The sequence below is a fragment of the Camelus bactrianus genome, chromosome 26 (genome assembly GCF_048773025.1).
Source record: "Camelus bactrianus isolate YW-2024 breed Bactrian camel chromosome 26, ASM4877302v1, whole genome shotgun sequence".
NCBI lineage: Eukaryota > Metazoa > Chordata > Mammalia > Artiodactyla > Camelidae > Camelus > Camelus bactrianus.
The window spans coordinates 17023720-17046365 of record NC_133564.1 but is presented as its reverse complement, the minus strand read 5'-3'; the positions used below and the strand labels follow the sequence as shown (position 1 = coordinate 17046365).

Genomic DNA, 22646 nt, shown 5'->3' with positions numbered 1-22646 from the left:
ATTATGACGTAGAAATATTTTATGCCCTATGTTAGACAACCACCTTGCAAAACGTAAGTGAGAAAATGATGGCAGGTCAAAAGATTTAGCACAGGAAGAAAGAACACTAAACAAATTCTGGGAATAAAAAAGGTTTAGTTATTGGTTTTCATTCTACATTCACATTATTTCAGAGTCATTTGTACTAAATCAGTATCTGGAAACCTAGTTTCAAAGAGGTAGTCTATTAAATTAAATCTCTTAAGATTTTGCTGTCTGTTCTTACAATCTCTATGACAGCTTTATCTTGTCATCTAGCATTTAAGACTTATTCCAAATACTAGTAGAGTTTCATTTCTACAGTTAGCTCTCTAATTACCATGCTAATGATTTTATGTATTTAAATCTAGCAAAATATCATCAAATCTAGACCACAGCATAAAATATTTTTTATATTCACTATCATACATTTCTGCATTTGTCTGTCTCTGTGTTTTGATGCATTATTATTATTTTCATGGGTTTTTTTAACTTCATAATCCCTGCTCATTTCTAAGTTGGCTTCCAGTGAACCTGTCCCCCTTCCCCTGCACAAAGTTTCATCTGGCCCAGATAGAGGTGCTTTCCAGGGACTCGCCCAGGGGTGGCTGTCCCTGACAGCCAAGTGTCCACCGGCAAAGCCTTTGGCCCCAACACCACCTTCTTTTCTGGACAACTTCTTGGAAGAATTAGAGAAGCTTGCTGCTGTAGCTTTATCAGCTGACCAAGCCAAACCAAATCTCCTAGAGGAGATCAGCCTTGAAATTAAGGAGGAACCCTCTGTTCTCCTCCCATTGCCTCCCGCATCTGCACCGGCCAAATCACCTTCCTCTCCGCTGCCTTTCCCCCAAGCGGGTGTGACCTCAGCTGCGGTCCTGCCTCCTGCAGCAACGCCACTTCAGGATCCGAGAAAGACTCCTCTAAACAAGTTTGCGGATCTGACAAAAGTGAGAAAGGGCTTTGCAAGCCCTGAAAAAGTACCTGAAGTCCTAGGTGATAAGTTTGTGAGCCTCGCACATACTCATCTGGGTCCCTTGTCCAAAACCCTCCCTGTCATTGGAGAGGAAGATGAGGAGATGTCTGAGGGGGTTACGGCAGGCATCCGAAGAGGGCCGGAATCTCAAGGACCAGACGCCTTGTGGTGCGGCCATGATGGCACAGAGGTGACAGCATGCCTGCACATTGAAGAGGAGGAAGAGGAAAGGGAACCTGACCGCATAAAATATCCAGTAGCCAGCCCCACAGATCCTAGGACCCCTCAGGAGGACAGCAATGCAGCAAAAACCAGTACCGAGGTATTCTAATTTTGCCTAACTCCTGAAGAACTAACCATTCTCACTACAGTTAGCTAGTAGTTAACCATATCAACAAACATCAACTCTGACATGGCCTTAGAAGTCTTCCAGGCAAGAAACACAAGCCTTATATAAGGTGAGAGGGGAGGGATGGAGAGCAACACACCAGACTTCAATAAGATGATGTAAATACGTGATAGAGTCCATTATTTACTTATTACTATCAATCCAGATTTAAACATTCTTTATAATTTAAAGTCTTTCTAATTTTAAAATGAATCATAATAGTTAATAGTTGAGCTCTTACTGAGTTTCAGTTTTCTAAGAACGCTACCATGTTTTACTTTTCAAAACTCAACAGGATGGGTTAGACATTATCAGACATTATCCCCACTTTAGAGATGAGGAAATTGATACACACAAAGAGAAGTTCACCTCCAGGAGGAGAAAACTATGTAGTATATCCTTGATATAGTAGCAGAAGAAAGAAAGAGAGGGAGAAAGGGAGAAAGAAAGAAAGGGAGAAAGAAAGAGCGAGCAGAAAGGAAAAATCATACCCTAGTTCCCTTTCAACTGTTTCTGAAGAAGTCATTTCTTGATGCTGGGGACTACTTAAGAGTTGAGTCTTGCATTTTCACTTTACAAACAAAGAACCTTGGGCAATGATTTTAATCAATAAAGAGGGAAAATACTCTGAATCTCTAGCTCTAGAGGGTCTCTCTCTTTAAAAAAACAACAACAACAGAAGAAAACCCCTTGATATCTCAAACACATAATCTGTGAATTAAAAAGCAAATATGATTACTGGCAGATATTGAAATTATGAACCAAAATGAATGATTTATATTATGTCACTATGTAAGTCACTTTCCTCCATGGCTCCTCAATTTAGAAATCTTTAAAAATGAAAATCATTTTTAAAATCCCATAATTTCCTACTAAGATCTTACCAATAACAAATGTAGATGTCCTATACAGAGTATTCTTGGGATTAAATATGGTGAGTGCTCAGAAGGTCACTGGACACCCACAAAACCCCGAGTCTTGGCTGTTCCCCAACCAGGTGAGAAAATGTCATCTGGACAAAGAACCAAGCATGCCTGCATTTGTATAAAATAAACACACTGCTCAATAATAGAGATCATTCATTCACTGCAGTAAGTCAAACATGTTTGTAAGTCAGTTACTTAAATAACTAATTTTCCCTTCAATTTAATCAGTTTTAAGATGTGAGTGGATATGTGGCTTGGTTCCCAGGAACTGCCACTGCCTGTTGCAGGCAGTACCGCAGGCCGGTGTGGTGTTCAGACTCAGGGGGTGAGTTTCACAGCCAGCTCGGGCTCTGCTGAACGCAGGCGCGCGCACAGGCAGAGAGCATAACTTCCCTCACTTTGTAACAAACTAACTGTAAATTGTGAACTACTTCACAAACAAGTTACAAAGAATCATTGCAGGGTTTTATACTTTTTTCCTACATGTTTAGAAGGACCCATCATATAAGTACATTATAAAATTGTAGACTGTGGGGGTTCTTATCTCCACATGCTTATATCAGAAAAAAATGAAACTGACCATACCCATTAGGGATTTTGAATCAAATTCAAAAGAAAAGGTTAATGCTTTTAAAGCAAGAAAAACGTCACACCCTAGAATATTTGGTAACTTTCAAATTATTTAGCTGTGGGAGATATTCTCTAAAAACCATGTAGCCTTGTTCTGAACATAAGCATAACCACATCTTGTCTTTCCTCAATATTTAAGCCATCTTCATCTTCTTCGGGAGAGCGAACGTCTACACCTCTTCCCAGCTGTCTGCTTTCCTCCCCTCCCTTTCATTCCTCCTTGGCCACTGGCTCTGACCTGGTCCCTACACTTTATCAGCCTACCCAGCCCTCCTCATCTCTGCTCCTCCCTAAATACTCTTATCAACAGGAGATAAGTTCACCAAAATTAAAGGTAACTGCATCTTGAGTGTGGTTTATTGCATGTCTTTCAATGAACTTAATTAATTAGATGTATGTATTTAGACTTGTGCCATCTTACAAGATCGAAAAGGTCATTAAATATTGGTTGCTAACTTTTAACATCATTAGCATGGCCTCTGTTCAAAAATTTAAAAGATATATCTGCATAGCAGCTATATGTAGATTGAGGAGAAAAACAAACTAAGATTTATGTAAGAATAAAAACTAACCATTAGGGTTTTTTTTTTTTTTAAGTTGAGGATCAGCAAGAGAACCATCCCATTCAAAGGCATCAGTTTTGTGCCTGTCATCCTCTGTCACTTTCTAGTGGGCTCATTGCCTCCCAAGTTTTCCAACCAAGCAGCAGGTTCAGCAGAGCCTGAGGGCTCACGATCTTTGGCATTGACTGTGTTGAGCCCTGTTCTTCCACGAAACTGAAGTTAAATTAATGAGGATGCGGGAAGGAGGCTTCTCTTCCAGCAGTTAACAAAGCACCCAACTCGAAGACTTGCTGGCTGGCTGGCAGCTCTGCTGGTATTTAACTCCCTCTTAGGAGACCACAATAAAGGATCTTTAACAAAATTAATGAGTGGCCTTGGAAAGAGATTTAATGACAACCACAGAAGGAAATCAATCCATCACAGAAAAGTTTTACTTCTTTGTTCAAAATGATCCTGAAACCTTTTCCTTTAGACAAAAGGTCTTCAAATAATGACTCATCATCACATTCAATCTTCTCAACCTGAAATGAGAGCCTCTGCAGATCAGCTAAAAAAAAAAAAAAAAAACAAAAAAAAACTCGAAGGTGCAAGTAGTCATGTTTTTCAACTAGGAAGCACCAAAACCTGAGAAATGCCATTTACACAGTCTTCCAAACGCCCATCACCAAATCGACCCACCGAAATAGTCCATCTATGAATTTTATCTTATGTAGAAAAGGAATCTTTGAGAAAACGTAATATACCTTAAAAAAATAATCGTTCTTTGCCCTTTGAGGTTTTCTCTTAGCTGGTAGGAATTAGGAAATTTTTTAAATAATAACAATAATACTTTAGATAATGTCTAAGGCTAGGAATTGCCTTTTTTCCTCTCTCTGCGGTTTTCTTTTTAAGGCCAAAATATTTATCCCTTGCCTTTCCCTACTTGTTCTTCAGCCTTTATGCTTAGTCAGTAAGTAGGCAAGTAACTTGAGAATCATAGTTCTCTAATTTAGAGACATGGAATACTCAGCATTGTAGTAGCAAGAACAAAACCAGAATTTAATCAGGTTTACTCTCCTGCAAGAACCAAGCTCATCTCAGCTGTTTATCCACATCATTCCAACAGCTACTTTTTTTTCTGAGTCTTGACATTTATAGAACCCCTGTATTAGTCAAGATTGGGGCAGCTGCAGTGCAAGAAAACTCAAAATAATTATAGCTTAAACAAGGTAAAAGTATATATTTTTAATGCATAAATGTAGGACATCCAGGGCTGATATGTGGCTCCACAGTTATTAGAAAACCCAGGAGATTCCATTTTATTTTGGCATACCACCATGCTCAACAAGAAGCTTCCACTGCATGGTCCAAAGTGGCTGCAGCAGCTCCAGCAGTCCCTTCCTCATTCCAGACAGCAGGAAGGAGAAAAGATGAGGGGAGCTTATGCCTTCTTCCTTGAAGGCTATTTTCTAAAAATTATACATATCCCATCTGTCAGAACTTACCACATGAGCACATCTAAGTACAAGGAAGTTTGAAAAATAGAGTTTATTCAGAATGTCCACGTGCCTTCCTAACATCCAGGATTCCACTACTGAGAATGACGAAGAGAAAGGATACTGGAGAACATCAAGCGTTCTCTGCCACAGCCCTTAAAGAAAAATTCACCCCCAGGGATTAAAGATATGAGATCAAGCACTTACTAGTTATTATGAAATTTTTCTTAAATGAGGGTTAAGAAAACCGCATGCTTTTATTTAAAAGTTCCTGGGTCCTGCTAAAGTTCCTGTAAGCCAAATCAAATACCAGACAGTACCTCGTTAGGTCTTGTCCATAAATGGAAAGAAAATAAAATATGCTCATACGTAAGAAAGGTTAGCTTATTCACTGTCATATCAAAAATCTTGCTTTGAAAGGATACCAAAATAGTCACAAGATCCTGGGAGTTAGAACAATATCCTGTATTTAATTATATTTTATGATTCTCGCCAGAAAAGCCCTATTTTCTTTATATGTGTTTTGTTAGAAAATCTGCATGTGACAAAGGCTTGACACTTTCTATGAAATTTGATGGATATTAAATGAAATTCCCCTCTATTTTATCACATCTATTCAAATATGCACAAAGAAAACAGGTCAGATTTGAGAATGTCTTGAAACCAATTTTTAAGCATTTTATTAAGACAAAATTTCTTGTAAGTGTTCTTACCCATCTGTAGTGCATCCAAACATCTTCTCTATGCCAACTCCCCTCTGTAAATCTTTCTCTGCTCTGCCTGTGAGTTCCCTATTAAAGCAGCAACTGATGCCTATGCTGTGAAACTTCTGGCAGCCACAAGAGCCGTCTGCAGACTGTTACCCCTTCCCGCGCTACTCTTATTCAGGAGTTTGGCATGCTGTGTGTGCATGGGAGAAAACAAAACAGGAAAGCTCCTCCTGAAGGCTGTGTAATGAAGATGAGAACTAACTAACTTCTTATGGCTCTTCCAGGCTGATTTAAAAGGCGAGATATTTGTCTTGGGTAAGCCTCCGCGGAGCCCTGTGATGTCAAGGAGGTCCTGCGGCTCACCGGTCAGCAGGCTCAGCGGTCCCCACAGGGTAGGGTCAGAACGCCCCGCCGTGAGCCAGGCACCCTGGCCACCCCTCCACCCTCAGTGGGCTGGCTCTTCCTTCCTTGTCATTGCTGTGCTTTGCCAGTAAAGTAGGGCTAGAAGCACCCTTGAAATGAGATGACCTACTGATGATGCGCTATGAAGCCAGACCAGCAGGAAAAGGCTCTCCTGAGTCTTTGGGCAACGTGCTTCCCTTTTACATGCGTGTGTAAGCTTTCCAAAATCCAGAAAGACAGTCCCACGTTCTCCTCTGCCCAAATAAGGATGTGTATATGTTGTCTTTCTCATCCAACTCGTGCTTCTGTGCAAATGCTCTCTGTAAATCACTGCTTTCCCGTCACTGTTTTTAGTGCAAAGAATAAAACTGCTGCCAATCATAAGCTGAACTCACACAATTCTGGTGATGTTTGCCTCTGTGTTGTTCAGTCTATTTGGATTTTTATTTTTAATCCATGATCCTTGTTGTAAAGTACCTTGTTGCTCTGGTGACCTGCTGCATTCACTCATGGCCCTTTAAGCCAATGCTGCTTCTCTGGGCTCGGGGCACTCCCAGTCTCTTGACAGCTTTGATTGACTTAAAGGTCAGATTACTTTCCCTTTAACTACGTAGTTCTGTAGCACCGACAGCACTTTAAATGAACAGATTCTAAACGGTACCATAGATTCTAAGGACGGCAGCCAAGGAGTTTGAGAATGTCCATCTCTGCATAAGTCAGACCTTCCCCACTTCTATTTTGATGGTCCCTGGTGTCAGCCTTACATACTCCACTACATGACTGTGGTTCTGCAAGCTTATAAGGGCTTGATGGCAAAGAAGAGTTTCTTTTCTGCTTTTTAGAAATGTATATGTTTCTCTGTGTTTAGGCCATTTTGTGCTTTTTGCTTTGCATAAGACTTGATTTTATTTCTGAAGCAGAGGTTTGTGTTGCCATAGAGAATGAGGAATGTTGACTGGGAGAGATTCTTAGACTCCACAGAAGGGCTTCCCAGAGCCAAAACAAAAAGAAAGCTCTTTCCAAAATTCATATGGCCCATCCATAAATTTCCCATGGGTCAATGAGATGTATGCATTCGGTCACCTGAAGTCTTCTTCTTTGCCAGATTTTTACATTATGTACTTAAACGTTCTATTGTATATGTTTGTATGGAACATAAATAGGCTATATTCTTTATTTATTTTATTTAAAAAAATTTGGGGGGGAGAGGTAATTAGGTTTGTTTGTTTACTTTTATTCAATTTTTTTTTAATGGAAGTACTGGGGATCGAACCCAGGACCTTGTGCACGCTAAGCAGGCACTCTACCACTGAGCTATACTCCCCCCTATATTCCTTGAATTTAGGCAAAGTTGAGTTTTCATAATTTATAAAATAATTTAAATATTTAAACTAACTTTATAATGTAAGAAAGAAAAATAAGCCTATAAACATAAACATGGTGCTGTTATTAGGAGAATTTCATCTCACTCTGGTTGGTAAGTATCACACCTAACATTTTCTGGGAAAGAATAATAACTTAAGAACTCTAGAACTGCTTATAGCTCTTTCAGAGATGTTTCCACACTAGCATTTAAAGTCATGGCCAATCCTTACATAGAAACTGCCTAATACTAGGTATAGCTAATCCTCCAGAGATGCCCCTGAAGAAGCACAGATGAATAGATGGGTTTTGGACAGACTGTATCCCACCATCTGAGCAAGGGAAGGATGTATTTTACTGATACCAGAGATTCTGGGATATTTCAAACTAGCTTTCTTATGAACAGTGGCTTGTGGTTGGTTCTGGCTTTGAAAATTAGCATGTGTTTAAAACCTGTCTCATTTGTATCTGCTTCTGACAACACTAAAAAATGACTACACTAAAAGAGGGAAAAAAACATTGCTATATTGCCAAGGAAAAAGTTAAATATTTAGGGTTCTATAAAAACTGCATAATGCTTCATTGGGTTTTCTAATTTTTATTGTACTCTTATGACTCATTGAAGAAATGTAAACATGACATAATTCTTGCTCGCTCAAAATTTCCAGCACAGCGACTGTAATCTGTTAACGTCAAAATCATCTCCTTAAATTCACAGCTCATATGAGCTTCTCTGAATATCACTAATGTATATCATTCTATTTTTATCACAAAAGTGCTAAGACATTATGAGTAATAGAAATGCCTGAGCAGCGAGTGAAAATACAAATGAACACAGACCAGAAATACTGGTGGCTGAAGAGTGATCCTTTCTCAAGAATTTAAAACGTGGGAAAGGAAGAACATGGCCAGAAAAACAGATGAGCATCTATTCCACACCATCCTGTGGTCTTTAAAATATCCTTGCAAAATGAATCCAGGCTGAAGGAACTGGCGTGAGCTGTCCAAAGGCAAAAACTTTTAACATGTTGCTGCCATTGCTCACCATCAGGTGGCAACAGAGTGCAGAGACCGTCTGGGTCTTTGCCGCAAGGTCTGTGCCCGCAGAATTACAACACCAGGAAGGGAAAAAGACAGCCTCCCAAGACAGTTTGAGTGTCCACACAGAACACACACACCTGCCTTAAGGAAAAAAATTAAGACATTGATTTGAATAAGTCTATGCCATCTATTCCATCATAGTAATCTTTTATGTAATGAAGAGTGAGTCAAAATCATAATTCAGTTCCTTCTTACCTATTTGTGACATTAAGAAATTATCTTTGGGGTTTGGTTTACTGATCTGAAGAATGAAGTTTAATTATTATTTAAAAAGTAATTGTTTTTACATGACTGAGACACTTGGGAATTAACCAATGTCAGTTGTCACAGCTCTCTGACAACCGAATAGGTAAGGTTGATGATGGCGCCTCTACTATACAGAACAGAGAAAATATATCCGGAACTGTGGATTCCTTTATGGATTCCCCGAAGGGGATGAGATCTAAACTATGATCTTGTCCAACTCCTTGATTTTAGAGATAAGGAGGCTGAAGAGCACATCCCAGGTTATACAGTTAGTCACTGCCAACCCCAGAAAGACACAAATGTGCCTGCATAAATATCTACGTTCCTTATTCCTCTATTGACCAAGTACTTTTAAAATTAATTAATTCAGTTACGGTACCTGGTCATCTTTCCTCAAAAGTGGTTCCTAGTTAATCCACGTTCACATGAAGCTGATTCCTACTGAAGGTGATGTCAGAAAAGTTCTAAAACTCACCATTATAATAGATACGCAACTTCTCTGCTAATAAAAGCTGTGATAAATCCTGGCTAGAGTATGTGAACAGTATAGGAAACTGGTGGTTCGGGGGGGGGAAAGTAGGGGGTGGATCCTTTTAAAGGATACAAAGGAAGAGAAAAGACACATTGAGAAAGATCAATAAAAACAAGGATGTTACTGGCCAACACACCCAGGAATACAAGTTCTTAAGACATAGAGGCCTGTGTAATTAAGGGAGCCACTGGGCAATGGCCCAGTTTTCATAATCGTCAAAGGAGTGGTTCATTTAAATGATTTATAAGTTGAATTAAGGGAATTAAACTAGTAAAATCATAATGACAATAACAGAAAGGTGTCATAGGGGTTTTATAAGTAGATTGTTTTATATTAATGAACAATCTGATCTTTAAAGTTGTATTCACACTTTAATGTAAGGGAGCAATGAACTCAGACCAACCAGTCTTACCAAGCACTGGATGCCAAGATGTAAAAGTGAAACTTTTACTCAACTCAAAAATATCAGAATGGCTTAAATATGTGGAAATAGGAATGCCATTTTTAGAGCACAATGAAATATATTTTACAAAACATTTTCTCTTAAGACATGAACAAATAATATTTTCTTATTTATAACTCTGTTGTGCACTGCAAAGGATGCTATGATTGTTTCTGTGTGAGAACAGTAGCTGTCTTGGTATGTGATTTGAAATATGGCATTTTACATTTGTTTAAGTTACATTTTTAAATATAATATCTTTGAGTAACTAACACCAGGCATTTTCAATATCATGCGGCTTGAATGCATGATCTTTGGCCTGAAATTTTACTCCTGGAAATGTGTTCTAAGGAGTAGTTCAAAAAAAGAAAGTAGCTCTTCATATAAAAATGTTTATAGCATTGTTATTCAGATAGTGAAAAAGGCTAGATCGATCTTAACTTCAAAACCAAAAAAGAAAGAGATATGCAGAACAGATAAACAAGATTACACCATATAGCACAGGGAAATATACACAAGACTTTGTGGTAGCTCACAGCGAAAAAAAAGTGACAATGAATATATGTATGTTCATTTATAACTGAAAAATTATGCTCTACACTGGAATTTGACACATTGTAAAATGACTATAACTCAAGAAAAAAAATTAAAAAAAAAAAAAAGCAAGCAGCAGCTGTGAACCAGGAAACAGGTCCTCACCAGACACTGCATCTGCTGGTGCCACAATCTTTATTTAGAAAATAATTTATTAAGGAAAAAAAAAAAAGAAAGTGATATGGTTAAGACAACCAAAAAAGATACATACACACACATAAGAGAATATTATTCTGCAGTGATCGAAAATGAAAAAGAAAATTTAGAAAAGGAGACTGGAAACAATTATAAAATATTAATAGCAGTTGATATATACAAATCTTATTTCTGCATAAAAGCCATATATATAAGCTGTATATGATATATAGCTTACATATATGATTGGACAAGAACTAGAAATGTAACAGAATATACACTTATATTTATATCTACCTCTTCATCTGTTTAAATTGATTTTAATAATATGTTGAATTGAATGACCTTAAAAATGGCTAGAAAAGGGTTTGTTCTTAATCATTCTTAAAATAGTATATTTTACATTTTAATAATAGATACATTATTAGTTATTTTATATTGATTTATAGGGTATTATACTCTTAAGTCACACATGTCCAATCATTTTTATCCACTCTTTAATCTTACACTTAGGTATTCCATGCACAGACTGTTGAGTGAAATTTCTAAGAATACTATTTGCAAACATTTCCAATTACTATTAATTGAACACTTTAAAGTTTTAGCAATAAGCACCTGGTCTTCTATGCTAGATAGACAGCTTGAATGGGAAGGCAGTGGATAAAGAAGGGAGGGAGGGAGCAGATTATAGACCCATAGACTGAAAGGAACCCCAGAGTCCCCCCCATCCCCATTCTTGGACCAGTGGGGTTTCCATAGACATTTTGCAGGGGGAATTCCTAGCCTGTCAGCAATTCATTCATAAGTCTGGGATCCAGGAATTGGCCCTGAAGTCTAAAGACACAGATCTAATAATGCAATTGTCATCAAGAAGTCACTTTTATAAATTCCATGCAATTTGCCATGCAAACTCCGGTTTATCTCATTTTACCATGTAGCCATCATTTAGAAGAAAATGCTTTTGAAGTGTGTTGTGAATGAACTATAACGCTTTCTTTTCCCCTCTGAAAGGTAACATTTAGGTAGTCGGTATAAACTACATTGAGTTTACATATGCAAGAAACGTGTTAACTTTCATTCATTGCAATATTTATGTGGATATATGGGACGTGAAGGCTTGTCATTTCCAATATTATAAGTATCTATTACAGATACTGATCTTGATGCTTAGTTTAAAAAGAAAGGAAACTCTTTTGAGAGTTCAGTGCACTGGGAATTTCTACCAATATTTCTCTTCTAAGGTAAAATGTTACATGTTACCTGGATACTGTTTGTTACATTCTATTTCAAAAATTCTCTGTCTTCTCTTTTTAAAAATGCATGTGTTTTCTCCACACTGAGAACAGAGAGTGTTAATTCAAATGTAGCATGGGATGTCTGCCTCTTGACATGTTTATCTGTACTGTATGTGAAAATGTTGTCTGTGAAGGAAAAGTATATCAGAATGAATGTGAATACTTTGCTGTTAGACTAAATGTGGTTTATTTTCTGCTTGTTTGAGAAAACACTGAAGACTAAGGTTGTATGAAGGTGTCCAGACTTCCCAGTCTAGTGGTTTGGTGTCTCTGTTCTTGCCATGTTCCTGGCCTTTGAAAAATCAATGGGACTAAAACCTGACTCTTCCTTAAAGCTTGAGCAGACTAGATTGCAGACGTGTTCAAAACATTTGAACCTTGGTTATTTCAATTTAATTTAAAGCTCCTTTCAAAACATTCTAATTATTAATCCTGCAGAAACCCTTTATTTGGTCTTTTTCTTCCTCTTGGTTTTTTACAACAGGAAATATTAAATGTCAAGAAAAGTACCATGCCATTATCCAAATTATCTTTTAATTAGTACCAGTTTAAGCATTGATTACATTAAAAATCATTTCATTTCAGCCACAGCGTCCTGTGTTTACTCATGAAAACATTCAAGGTGGGGGGGAACCGTAAGTATGCTTCTTATCTTCTAAATTCTAGACTAACCTTGACCCACAAAATGGACCACTGATGTACCACAACAGAGGATGGTACAACTTTTAAAAGGGAAAGAGATCAGAGTAACTAACATGAGATGAGCGCTCCCAGATTAAGAGAAATTGCAATAGTCTCCATGTTTCATAACAGAGAACAGAAGCTACTTTGAAAAAAAGAATGATTTTGCAGAGAATTTATTTAATTCCCTTGATTTATGCACTAGAAAAGCCTTCCAGTGCTGCAGTGATTTCTAAGACTGATGAATCTGTCTCCCTTTCTGTTGTCACCACGTAGATACTAGTAACTACAGCCTTCAAGACACACAGAAAATGTTCTAACATTGTTTTCCCACAATTTGAAGAGCAGGAGAATGTCAAAGTAGACCTGAAGTGATAAATTTGTGACATAATTCCAAAGTTACATTCTCTTGGAAATGGCAGTATTAAAACATGCACTGTCCTTCAGTTACATGATATTTACCACCCAGCAGACCCAGAAGGAGCCTTTTCATATTTTCTTTCAAAGTCCCCATCCTTTCTGATACTAAGTCAAGTCAACCTGAAGGTCACACATTGTCTTGAAGGTTGTTTTTGTGTGTGTCTTTCTGCTCCATTTGACACATGAGAGCTGTTCAGAGGGCATCCGCTTCCTGCTGGCTACTGGCTATTCTGAGTCAGGAGTTAGACCCCTGGGAAGGCACCTTCACAGGACTGCACCTCGTCAGGCTGACCTGAGTGCCTCCTGCCCACGCTGCGCAGCCCTGGAGCAGCCCAGACCAGCAGGGGTGAACTCAGCCCTCAGCACCGTCAACTCCCTCCTCCCCCGTCACAGATCTGGCACTCAGCTAAACGCATGCTCCGCAGAAATAACCTCTAACCTGCAACTGGCTCTCACTGAACTCAGCCAGAAAGGCCTTTTTTGTTAAGGAAAAGACTATGAAAAGAATAGGTGGGAGGTCGAAATCATTTAAAATTTCATTTAATTGGAAAAAGCTGTGAACATAATTAGAAAGGCTTGGTTTGTTTTCTTATTGACACACAAAATAATTCCAAGCCTGTTTAGGTTTACAGCTTTATAAACACACTATATTAGCAGCTTGTAATGAATTTATGAACTAAGATGACTGTAACATTACACTGTTTCAGGTCATATGGAGTTAATGCCCCCAGTTGTGTTTATGAGCTCATAGGTGGGAGAAGCCATATTTTCAAGGACCTGCTTTGAACATTTCAAAACATTCTTTATTAAATTTCTATTTGACTACAACCCCAGTTAGGGAGATTATGGGGTGTCACTTAATCTTCTTCATTAAGAAACAGGCTTTGAGTGAACATAGGAACATAATGTAATGTCACTGTAATTCAGAATTCTGGTCAAATACATCATAGAAGAAGCTGCAAGTTAGGGAGAGAGTTTCAAGCTTGGCTGAGCATTTCCTATTTAAAAGACAAATTTCTTTTTGAGGCATCCTGACCCCACCACCATCATTCATCTCACCAACACATCTTTCAAAACAGCATTTTTTAATTGTAATTTGACTGCATTTCCTGTCATGCAACACTGATTTTGAAAGCCCACAGAGGCAGGAGGATTTCCGGAAGGTTTGTTTATGTTTCCATGAAACTCCCAATTTTTTTTTTCCTTATGGTGGTCTAATTGAACCAGAATGGTAAGTACATTTTGACAAGCGCACTGGCTTTCATCAAACCAAAGTGAAGTAGGAGTTGGTGCCAAATTGGGGTGTTTTTTTTTTTTTAGCTCTTGGGACCTTGAGATTCTTCAAGCAGCTAGGGTTTGTAGCCTTAAATAGGCCTGTCTCCGTTAAGTGGTTGGAGATGTGCCTGGGTGAAGGCTGAAGCCTGAAAAGCTCAGAGAATCAGTGTTGTCCTCCCGAAGTCAGAGATGTGATGTACACCCACTGAATTAGAGCCCAGGAATGCTCACCTCCCTCCAGGGTGGAACTGGAAAAGGAAAGGTGGTGAAATTAACTTCCCCCAAGGATAGACAGAAACTACCACCCTCTCCCCTGAGCATCCTCAAATCAAACAGCAGAATAATTTGACGGCTCCATCCAGGGCCAGCCCCATGCAAACATCCAAATTAAGTAATGTTGGTATTCAAGAACCCCCTGTCTTTTTCGCCACTGCTCTGGGATTCAGGCTGCCTTTCTCTGCCCTTCCCCACAATCAGAATCCTTTCTCAATAGAAGACCTCAAAAGCCCAAGTGGCTAAAAAGGTTTATTTGCTAGAAGGACAAAATATTAACAGGGGAAGAAATCTCTCATGTTGGAATTTGAGGCTTTGCTATCCGCCAGGGGAAAGAATGTTTTCCAAGAGAGAGTGTTAGGCAGCTCTTTCTCCAACACACCCTCCCCCAATCCAGCTTCATCCAGGTCCTCCAATCTGACAAAAGTTCAGGGACAGGGAGGGGAGCCAATATAGCCATGTCCCTGATTTATGACATGATGTTTGAGTTCCAGTGATGGAACAGGTTTGTTCTACCAAAGGATGGTTTTCTGACTGAATGAAGTCATCAGAGATAAATCATTCCTGTTCCGGAGCAGTATCCAATAGTCCAACCTTTTAAAATTGGCTTAAAAAAAATCCAGGGTGCCCTGAAATGTGGTTCTTATTTTCTTACATTGGCAGAATTACATTAACTGTTGTGAAGAGCAGCAGAAACAAATTCACTAACTTAAAAATAAAGATCCCCCCACCACAATATTGGTAATAGTTCCGTAGTAGTATGACGTTTTCATATTAACTGCCTATCAAAGGCTTCCTGACCTCCTGCGTGCCTAGAATTTGTATCTTTCCAAAATGTCAGCCCATAGTAATAGGCATTGAAATGCATGCTACTTTCTTACTAAAAATTCAATGTCTAAATTTCTCACTGATCAATGTCACCAAAATGTGTGCTCTCAAAAAATTCAGACAGAGAAAGGAAGGTGGTAGCATTCCATCAGTTATTCTGCTTTATAAAAAATTATTTCAAGAGAGAGATTTTACATTAAACACAATTTCTCCAGGACCCATTGTAAAAAGGAACTTCTGTCCCTAATCCACTGTTTGAGATCACCACTTACACTGATTCAAACTATGAAACTAAACTGTTTTAAAGACTTCTTCCTTGGGGGTGGGGGCGGGGGGGAATCTTCTCTTTTATAATAATAACCCCACACAGTGATTTAGAAGACATATCTGAGAGATTGTGTACATCTCAATTTAGAATCATTGGAAAACTCAATTTGCAAGCTGCAATTACTTGCTTCTGATTATGGCTTGCTAAAACTGTAATTCCTTCTTGTTTTTATTTAGCTGAATAATGCACATATTACTTCTTTTATATTCTGGACTGTTATTTAATATCTGAATGATAGATATCTATGACTGGACAATTGAAATACAGGTCTGATTTACAAATGTTAGAACGTTTTAATCCAATTCATGGATACTATAATCCTCCATAAATGTTTTTCACTGTGAGTTCTGAAATGCTGTTAGAGTGCGCTAATCCCCATGAAAGTCTGAATACTTCTACTTACTTTATATGCTTACAAAAGACTTATACTACCCAATTAATATGTTAACAAGAATAGAAATGTTACAAGTAAAACAAATATTATACCATCTTCTATAGTTTCACAAAGGTGTACATTTTTTTTAACATACCCATTTGTCCTGTTTAAGGTTTCAGGCTCTGTATAACTATACTCCCAGGAATGAAGATGAGCTGGAGCTCAGAGAAAGTGATGTCATTGATGTGATGGAAAAATGTGATGATGGCTGGTTTGTGGGTATGTGTACATTTCTTTTCAGACACATTTGGCCATTTTCTAATTTGCTTATGTTTGTCCCCTTGCATGGCTTGATGTGATAGTCAAGTGTTTTCTGATTTTATAAAGCCTTTGATCTTTCATACATCCATATCCATTATGGAATTCAAGGCCACTGCATTTTTAATATATTTTAGTATTTACTGCTTCGGGTATGTGCGATTTTCCACTAGTTTTATTTCCAATTTAATTGGGAGAAGAAAATTTCTTCAAATGGCACCAACCAGAAAAGACTAAGATTTAAGAGCAACAGCAACAAAAATGTTCCCTAGATGAGAAATACAAATATTCTGTTCAGTGGAGAACGTCTGTCATCAGCAGTGAGGATCTAATTTGAAAAAACAAGATGAGATGAACAACTCACCCATCACCAGGTCTGCTGGAGGTGCCCCAATAGTCCAAGGAGTCACCTTGGCTTTGATTTGTGGTCAAAGTAGAGAGAAGTTCCCTTCTGACCACTTAAAAATCAATCCCATTCTTACCATCTTAAAAGAAAACTAGAGGTTTTCTGAGAAAACTTTTGTAGGCAAGAGTGGCACACACCAGGTCCCAGAGGAAAGAGTGAAAAGGAAACAGAGGCACAGGAGGATGGAGGAGACAAAAGATGAGGGAATGAGGGCTTTCTGTAGACAGGCCAACAATGGGAAAATGTCAAAGAACAAAGGCTGCCTTTGCAGCCTCTGTTTATATTAATTCCCCATTTAGAAGAAGGGAAAAATGGCTGACCCACACAGGGATAAAGAAAATCAGTCATCAGACCAGGACAGTAAGTTCTAGAACATAAATAAGAAAGGGAACCGTAAGAGACCCTGTTCACTCTATTTGAGCTGGAACTCCTAGGGGAGGATTTAGGGCACCAGCGCTTACAAAAAGTTTCGAAGGAATTATGTTATTTGAAACCAAAGGCGATCATGATGATGGCCATTCATGCATTTGGCTTTTCTCCTCATTAGTAATCATGCCCAATGACAGACAGAACCCACCACCTCCAAAGAGTGGTCTGTCTTTGTTTTTCTTTAGTGACGTGGTAAATTGTTCACATTTTGTATATTTCATTAAGGACCAGCAGTGCCATCTGTAAGCGAATGATCTTCTGTGAGATAATGTGACTAGATAGTGTCAGTGTCCCTGAGGAGCCTTAATGTTACACCTGTGCCAGGAGCCGTGCCAGACCTCTTGCTCACCGAACCAAGCCTTGCTGTTGTGCTCTTCAGGTCCCTCCTATCCCACTGCCAGCCTCGTCCTTATATAGAAGATAGGATTTGAAGTTGTCACTTCCCAGATGTGTTTTCTTTTTTTTTTTTTTATTTAATTATACTTATTTTTCTTATCAACTTTTTTGGGGGGGGAGGTAATTAGGTTTATTTTCAGAGAAAGTGCTGGGGACTGAACCCAGGACCCTGTGTATGCTAAGCATGTGCCCTAACACTTGAGCTATACCCTCCCCCTGCAGATGCATTTTCTATTCCGCTCCTCGCTCCCATCTGGCAGCCTTGGTGATGGAACCTCGTCATACTTAAGTGCCATTAGACTTAAAACCCACCTCCTCAGCAAGACTGTCTTGCCCCTCAGACTGAGAGGCTGAGCTTTTCTGTCTAGCCCGGTGTGATGGAAGCACAGCACTGAAGCCTTAGAGGCAACGAAGGCATCAGGCAGGACAGATAAAACTGCCTCCTCTGTCTTCCTGTCTTTTTTTTTTTTAAGTCAATTTTCTCTCTTCTTTTACAAACTCTGCAGGCTTGCTCTCCTAGTGAGTTTTCAAGCCCACATACATGAACTGATAGTTCATCACTGCTACTCTCCTTTCATTTATCACTTCTATTTTCAGGAACCTCAAGAAGAACCAAATTCTTTGGTACTTTTCCCGGAAACTATGTCAAAAGGCTGTGAATCACTCTCCCTCGTTATTTATGCCGCATTTCAGCACCACATCCGCATAACCTTGCCTGAAAGATCCCTGCAGGCCTCCTGCTGTTATGCCTTCCAGTTCCCAATAGAAGTCACCCACCATCACCACCTCCACCTGCCACCTCCCACCAGCCACAGACCTGCCGCCGGCGAGCCTCGGGGAGACTGGCGGATTTGCTTCCAGGTGAACGTGCATATTCCTGCTTTCTGCTCTAAACTCTGAAAAGTCAATATATGGCATCGGAAAGAAAATCATTACACTTAATAATGGTCGACTATTTAAGGCACGAAAGTGTCTGAAGGAGGCTCCTTGGTCCACTTTGGAAGAGATTCTCCCCTCCGAAAACCAGAAGATTGTTTATTACGACTTGCTGTGGTTTGCATTCTCCCCTCCTTAGCCTGGCAGAATACTTTCCTTTCACGAGTTTGCCTAGTGTCCTGGTTTACACATAAGACAACTGTACTTCAGCTATTGTTTGCCTGCACTTATATGTCGTAATATGCACAGTGATTACAAAATCTAAAGCAAGAGTAGGAAAGTTAATTCGAATGAGTGTGATTTTGCTGAATTGAATGTGAGTTTCAAATAGGAGTCTTTTCCTGCAGTTTCAGTTGTACTTTTTAGAAGTGCAAACAATAAGTGAATAAGAGCCTTTGGTAATAATCATGAGACTATAAGAGGTTTAGCTAGACTACAAAAAAAAAACCAAACTATTGTGTTGTAAAGTTGCATTGCTATTTTATATTAAAATGTAATAATCAGCATCATGAACAATGAGCTCTTAGTGTTTTATTTATCTGATAAAATTTAAAGAGAAGCAGTGTTAGTGAGAGGTGCAAGGAATTAATCTAACGTAGACACTTGAAAGTATCTGTAAGCAATACTGATAGGTAAGATTTCACTGTGTGTACACATACCCATCTGAGATTGTATGAGAACAGACAATCCATATGATATGCTGTACGTTTTATGGAAATGTAAAAGAATGCCACACATTATTTTATAGAAATAGAGTACTTCAGAAGCATCATGAGTATTAAGGCTGGTCTTAGCAAGGATTATGATCAATACAATTATTTTTACTATGATAATTATTTTTTCTTATATGGAACTCAGAATCCTGGCTACATTTGAGGACAGGAATATGTTGAGCCTGATTTTCCTGGTGTGTGTGAAATATTTCCTCTGAATACAGTAGGCACTCTTTCGAGGCAATGTTAAATCATTCAGGTTATGTTTTCCGCCCTGAGGTGGAAACCTGCAAGATGATGCTGGCACCTGAAAGATTTCACGTGGTTACCAGTGCCTGAATTACACATACCCTGAGAACTAGCTTTGTATTTCTTATGACTTTGCATAAGAACTATTCATATTTGGACCTTGAGCACCTTACGGATAAAACTTTTTATGACATTTCTTCCGTGGACAGTGATTGATCTTTTCACAATGTACGTAGACTCTAGGATTTTGTACATACGTTTGCTCTTATTTTGTACAGATTATTTAGTTGTTGAGAAAACAGGGGAATTTCCTAATTTGGTCTTTATCGTTCACTTCAACTAAGCTAAAACACTTTCAACAGATTATCCTTTACATCTGTCACAGACGATCATCACGTCTTGACAGTGTGATTCTATAAGATAGCACTTATGCAAAAGTTTATGAAAATAAAAGATCTTAACAGCCAAACTGAAAGGTATATATATACTGAATACAGAGGAATTTCATTAGGAAAAAGGTAAAGAAACACCTTTGAGTAGCCTACCTTGATTACTGTCAAGTTCACAGCCAGCTTTATATTTTAAAGGCTTTGGGTTTGAAATTAGGTCAACTGCATGCAGCTTTGCTGAAAAATGAATAATTACCTTTGATGCCATGTATGAGAAAAGACTTCAGTATCTGTTGCCTGTCATATTTAAGAAAAATTACTGTTTCTACTCTCTGTATCTGATTTTAAAAGGAAAAATATTCATACCTAGCTTTTAGGTAATTGACTTTGAATTCTTACAAGCAAAGGTCGTTGTGTTTTTCTTGAATAGACATCTAATAAATTTTGCTTGGAAATATACTTCAGTTTTTCTTCTTGACATTTATCCTTACGTGAGTTGTGTGTTTTATCCCAATCTGTCAGATAAAGCTCAGAGAAAGTGCGTTTGCTCTGTGTTCTCTTGATGCACAAATGGAGAAAAAATGCACTTGCATCAGAGAAAAATATTTTTTAAACCCACCACCAAAACTCATTGGCTAAAAATTGTTTCTCCACTAAAAACAACACATTTAAAACTGTTTCTGCCTCCAAAGTAGCTATTTTCTTAAGGGAGAGTTAATTACAAGAAGTTCTAAACACTTTCCCAATTCATCTATCTTAAGTTCTAAAATTCTTGCCCTAAAAAGCTTTATCACCATTGGCAGGGCAGACTGTGTTAATACCCACAGGCTTTCGATGAATCTCAAATTATAGGCTGCCACTGGGGGTCACTCCTTCCTCTCACACAAGTAGTAAATAACCAGCTCCCCTCCTTGGATCCTTCCGAATACACCTTAGTCCCTTCTGGCTCTGCGTGATCCAGCCTCTTCCATACCTGTCACTTACACGTTCAGAAAGACGTACATTCCTCTGTTGGTAATTCAGTTGCCAACGATGTCTTGTCATGTTGCTTTGCCCAAATATCCACCCTGACCCCCTCTATTCCATTGGAGAGTTTCCACTATATGTTAACTCCATACGAAAATGTGCTTACTTTGTAGGAAGAACATGGCCCATATTATTCTTTCATTCCTGTTTTCATGAGGATTTATGGGTGATTTAACTAGATAAACCTGAGTCTCATCTAACCCGGGATGCTGTTCGTGTCCTCAGAGGTTGCCTGCCATTACTCCCTTCAAGGGAATCTGTTGCCAAGTGACTGGCACTCTAAAAATATGTCTGGGATTTTAAAACCACGTGCATCAAAAGCTGAATTTCCTTGTCCCACCTGAGAACGGATCACCTGTGCTTCTCTGTAGAATCTGCTGAGACGCAGCAGCAGCTGTGGCCAAGCCCTGAGCTCAAGAATCCCTAAACAGCTTTGCGCTTTGCCCAGACCTCTGTGACAGTATCCAGGCACTGCGGTGGAGGCCAGAAGAGCCACAGCCACGGGTCGAGCCTCCCGCCATGCTTCCTCACTGCAGATGCCACGATTCTGGGTAGAACACTGAATTACTTTTTCCTTCAAAATTGGTGCTAGTAACCTATTTTACTTGATTTTATGTCAATGCACACTCATCCATCCACACCAAAAATTCCTAAGTGCGTTTCATTTATGCCATTGCTTGCCGCCCGCCCCCGGTTGGAGAAGTAGGATCCACTGCTGTGAATCCAATACAATGAGCCCCACAAAGCACTGTCTCTACTCCACATCCTCTGTCTGCTGTGGACTCAAGCATCTGTGCACTAACAGGCCATCCAGGTCAGTAGAAGAGCAGCAGGAAGGGACCCTCCGATATTTTAGGTGCCAAATTTTAATCCTTCCTCTAGCAACACCCTCACTACAAACAGGCATGTCCATCTCTTATTTGATAGGAAGCAGAAAAAACCTGTTTGATAACTGTCTCCATAATCGTCTACTGCTTGATCTCTCTGCGGAGGTGGGCAGTTTGTGGGGTGTGGTAAGTTCTTCCTACTGTTTTCCAGACTTTGGCCACAAATTGACCAAACAGAGTTAAGTACTCTGTCAGCTTCCAAGAGCCTGTTTGTTTAAAGATTAAATTATTTCATCTTGCTTTTCCAGATGGTAGCCCTCCAACAGTTGTCTATGTGGCAGTTATGACTTCAAATTATTTACTCATCATGGATGATTGGGTTAGAGCAGAAGCAGAGATTGGCGTTACTAGTGAACAGTCTACACCAGGGATTGGCAAACTATGGCCTGTGGACCAAATTCAGCCTGCTACCCGCTTTCACACGGCCTGCAAGTTAAGAATGGTTTGTAGAGATGAACATGGGCAATTAATTTGATGGTAAGGAACACTGAGCCCCAATTAAGTGAAATGCCATCTCCCCCAAAAAAGAATCCCTTCCTTTTCACTGGTAGACGTCTGTCAGAAAAACTTCACCCTGTTATTACATTTTGAATTTGATCAGTAAAAAATTGGTGGAACTTTGTTTTCTCTTGGTCATATAAGTATGTACATATTAGCCTCACTTTTGCCTCTCTGCCCACAAAACCTAAAGTATTTGCTATCTGACCCTTTATCTGATCTATGCAAATATCAGCAATAATATGGAAACTGACTAGAGGGAAAGGAATACTGAATGTCTGCTACGTACCAGACTATTATTTACATGTATCCTGGGTCTTTATCTTCACAATAGATCTAAGAGGAAATATTACTTGTGTCCATTTTATAGATGAGGAAACTGAGGCTCTGAGAAGTTAATACAAAATCTGTGATGGAAACTGGATT

The 22646-nt window shown here is 39.0% G+C and overlaps 1 protein-coding gene across 25 annotated transcripts in view; it reads left to right on the top strand.

Moving 5' to 3' along the window:
- SORBS2 (sorbin and SH3 domain containing 2) overlaps positions 1-20268 on the top strand; it is a 185841-nt gene extending 165573 nt beyond the window's left edge. For 18 of the 25 annotated variants that reach the window (XM_074353270.1, XM_074353269.1, XM_074353274.1 and 15 more), the window contains 3 exons: positions 537-1313; positions 3075-3269; positions 5968-12376. In XM_074353270.1, the coding sequence (XP_074209371.1) occupies positions 537-1313; positions 3075-3269; positions 5968-6177 (1182 nt within the window). In that variant the 3' untranslated portion in view covers positions 6178-12376. The other 7 variants (XM_074353290.1, XM_074353291.1, XM_074353292.1 and 4 more) reach the window with 1 other exon arrangement.
- The last annotated feature ends 2378 nt before the right edge of the window (positions 20269-22646 follow it).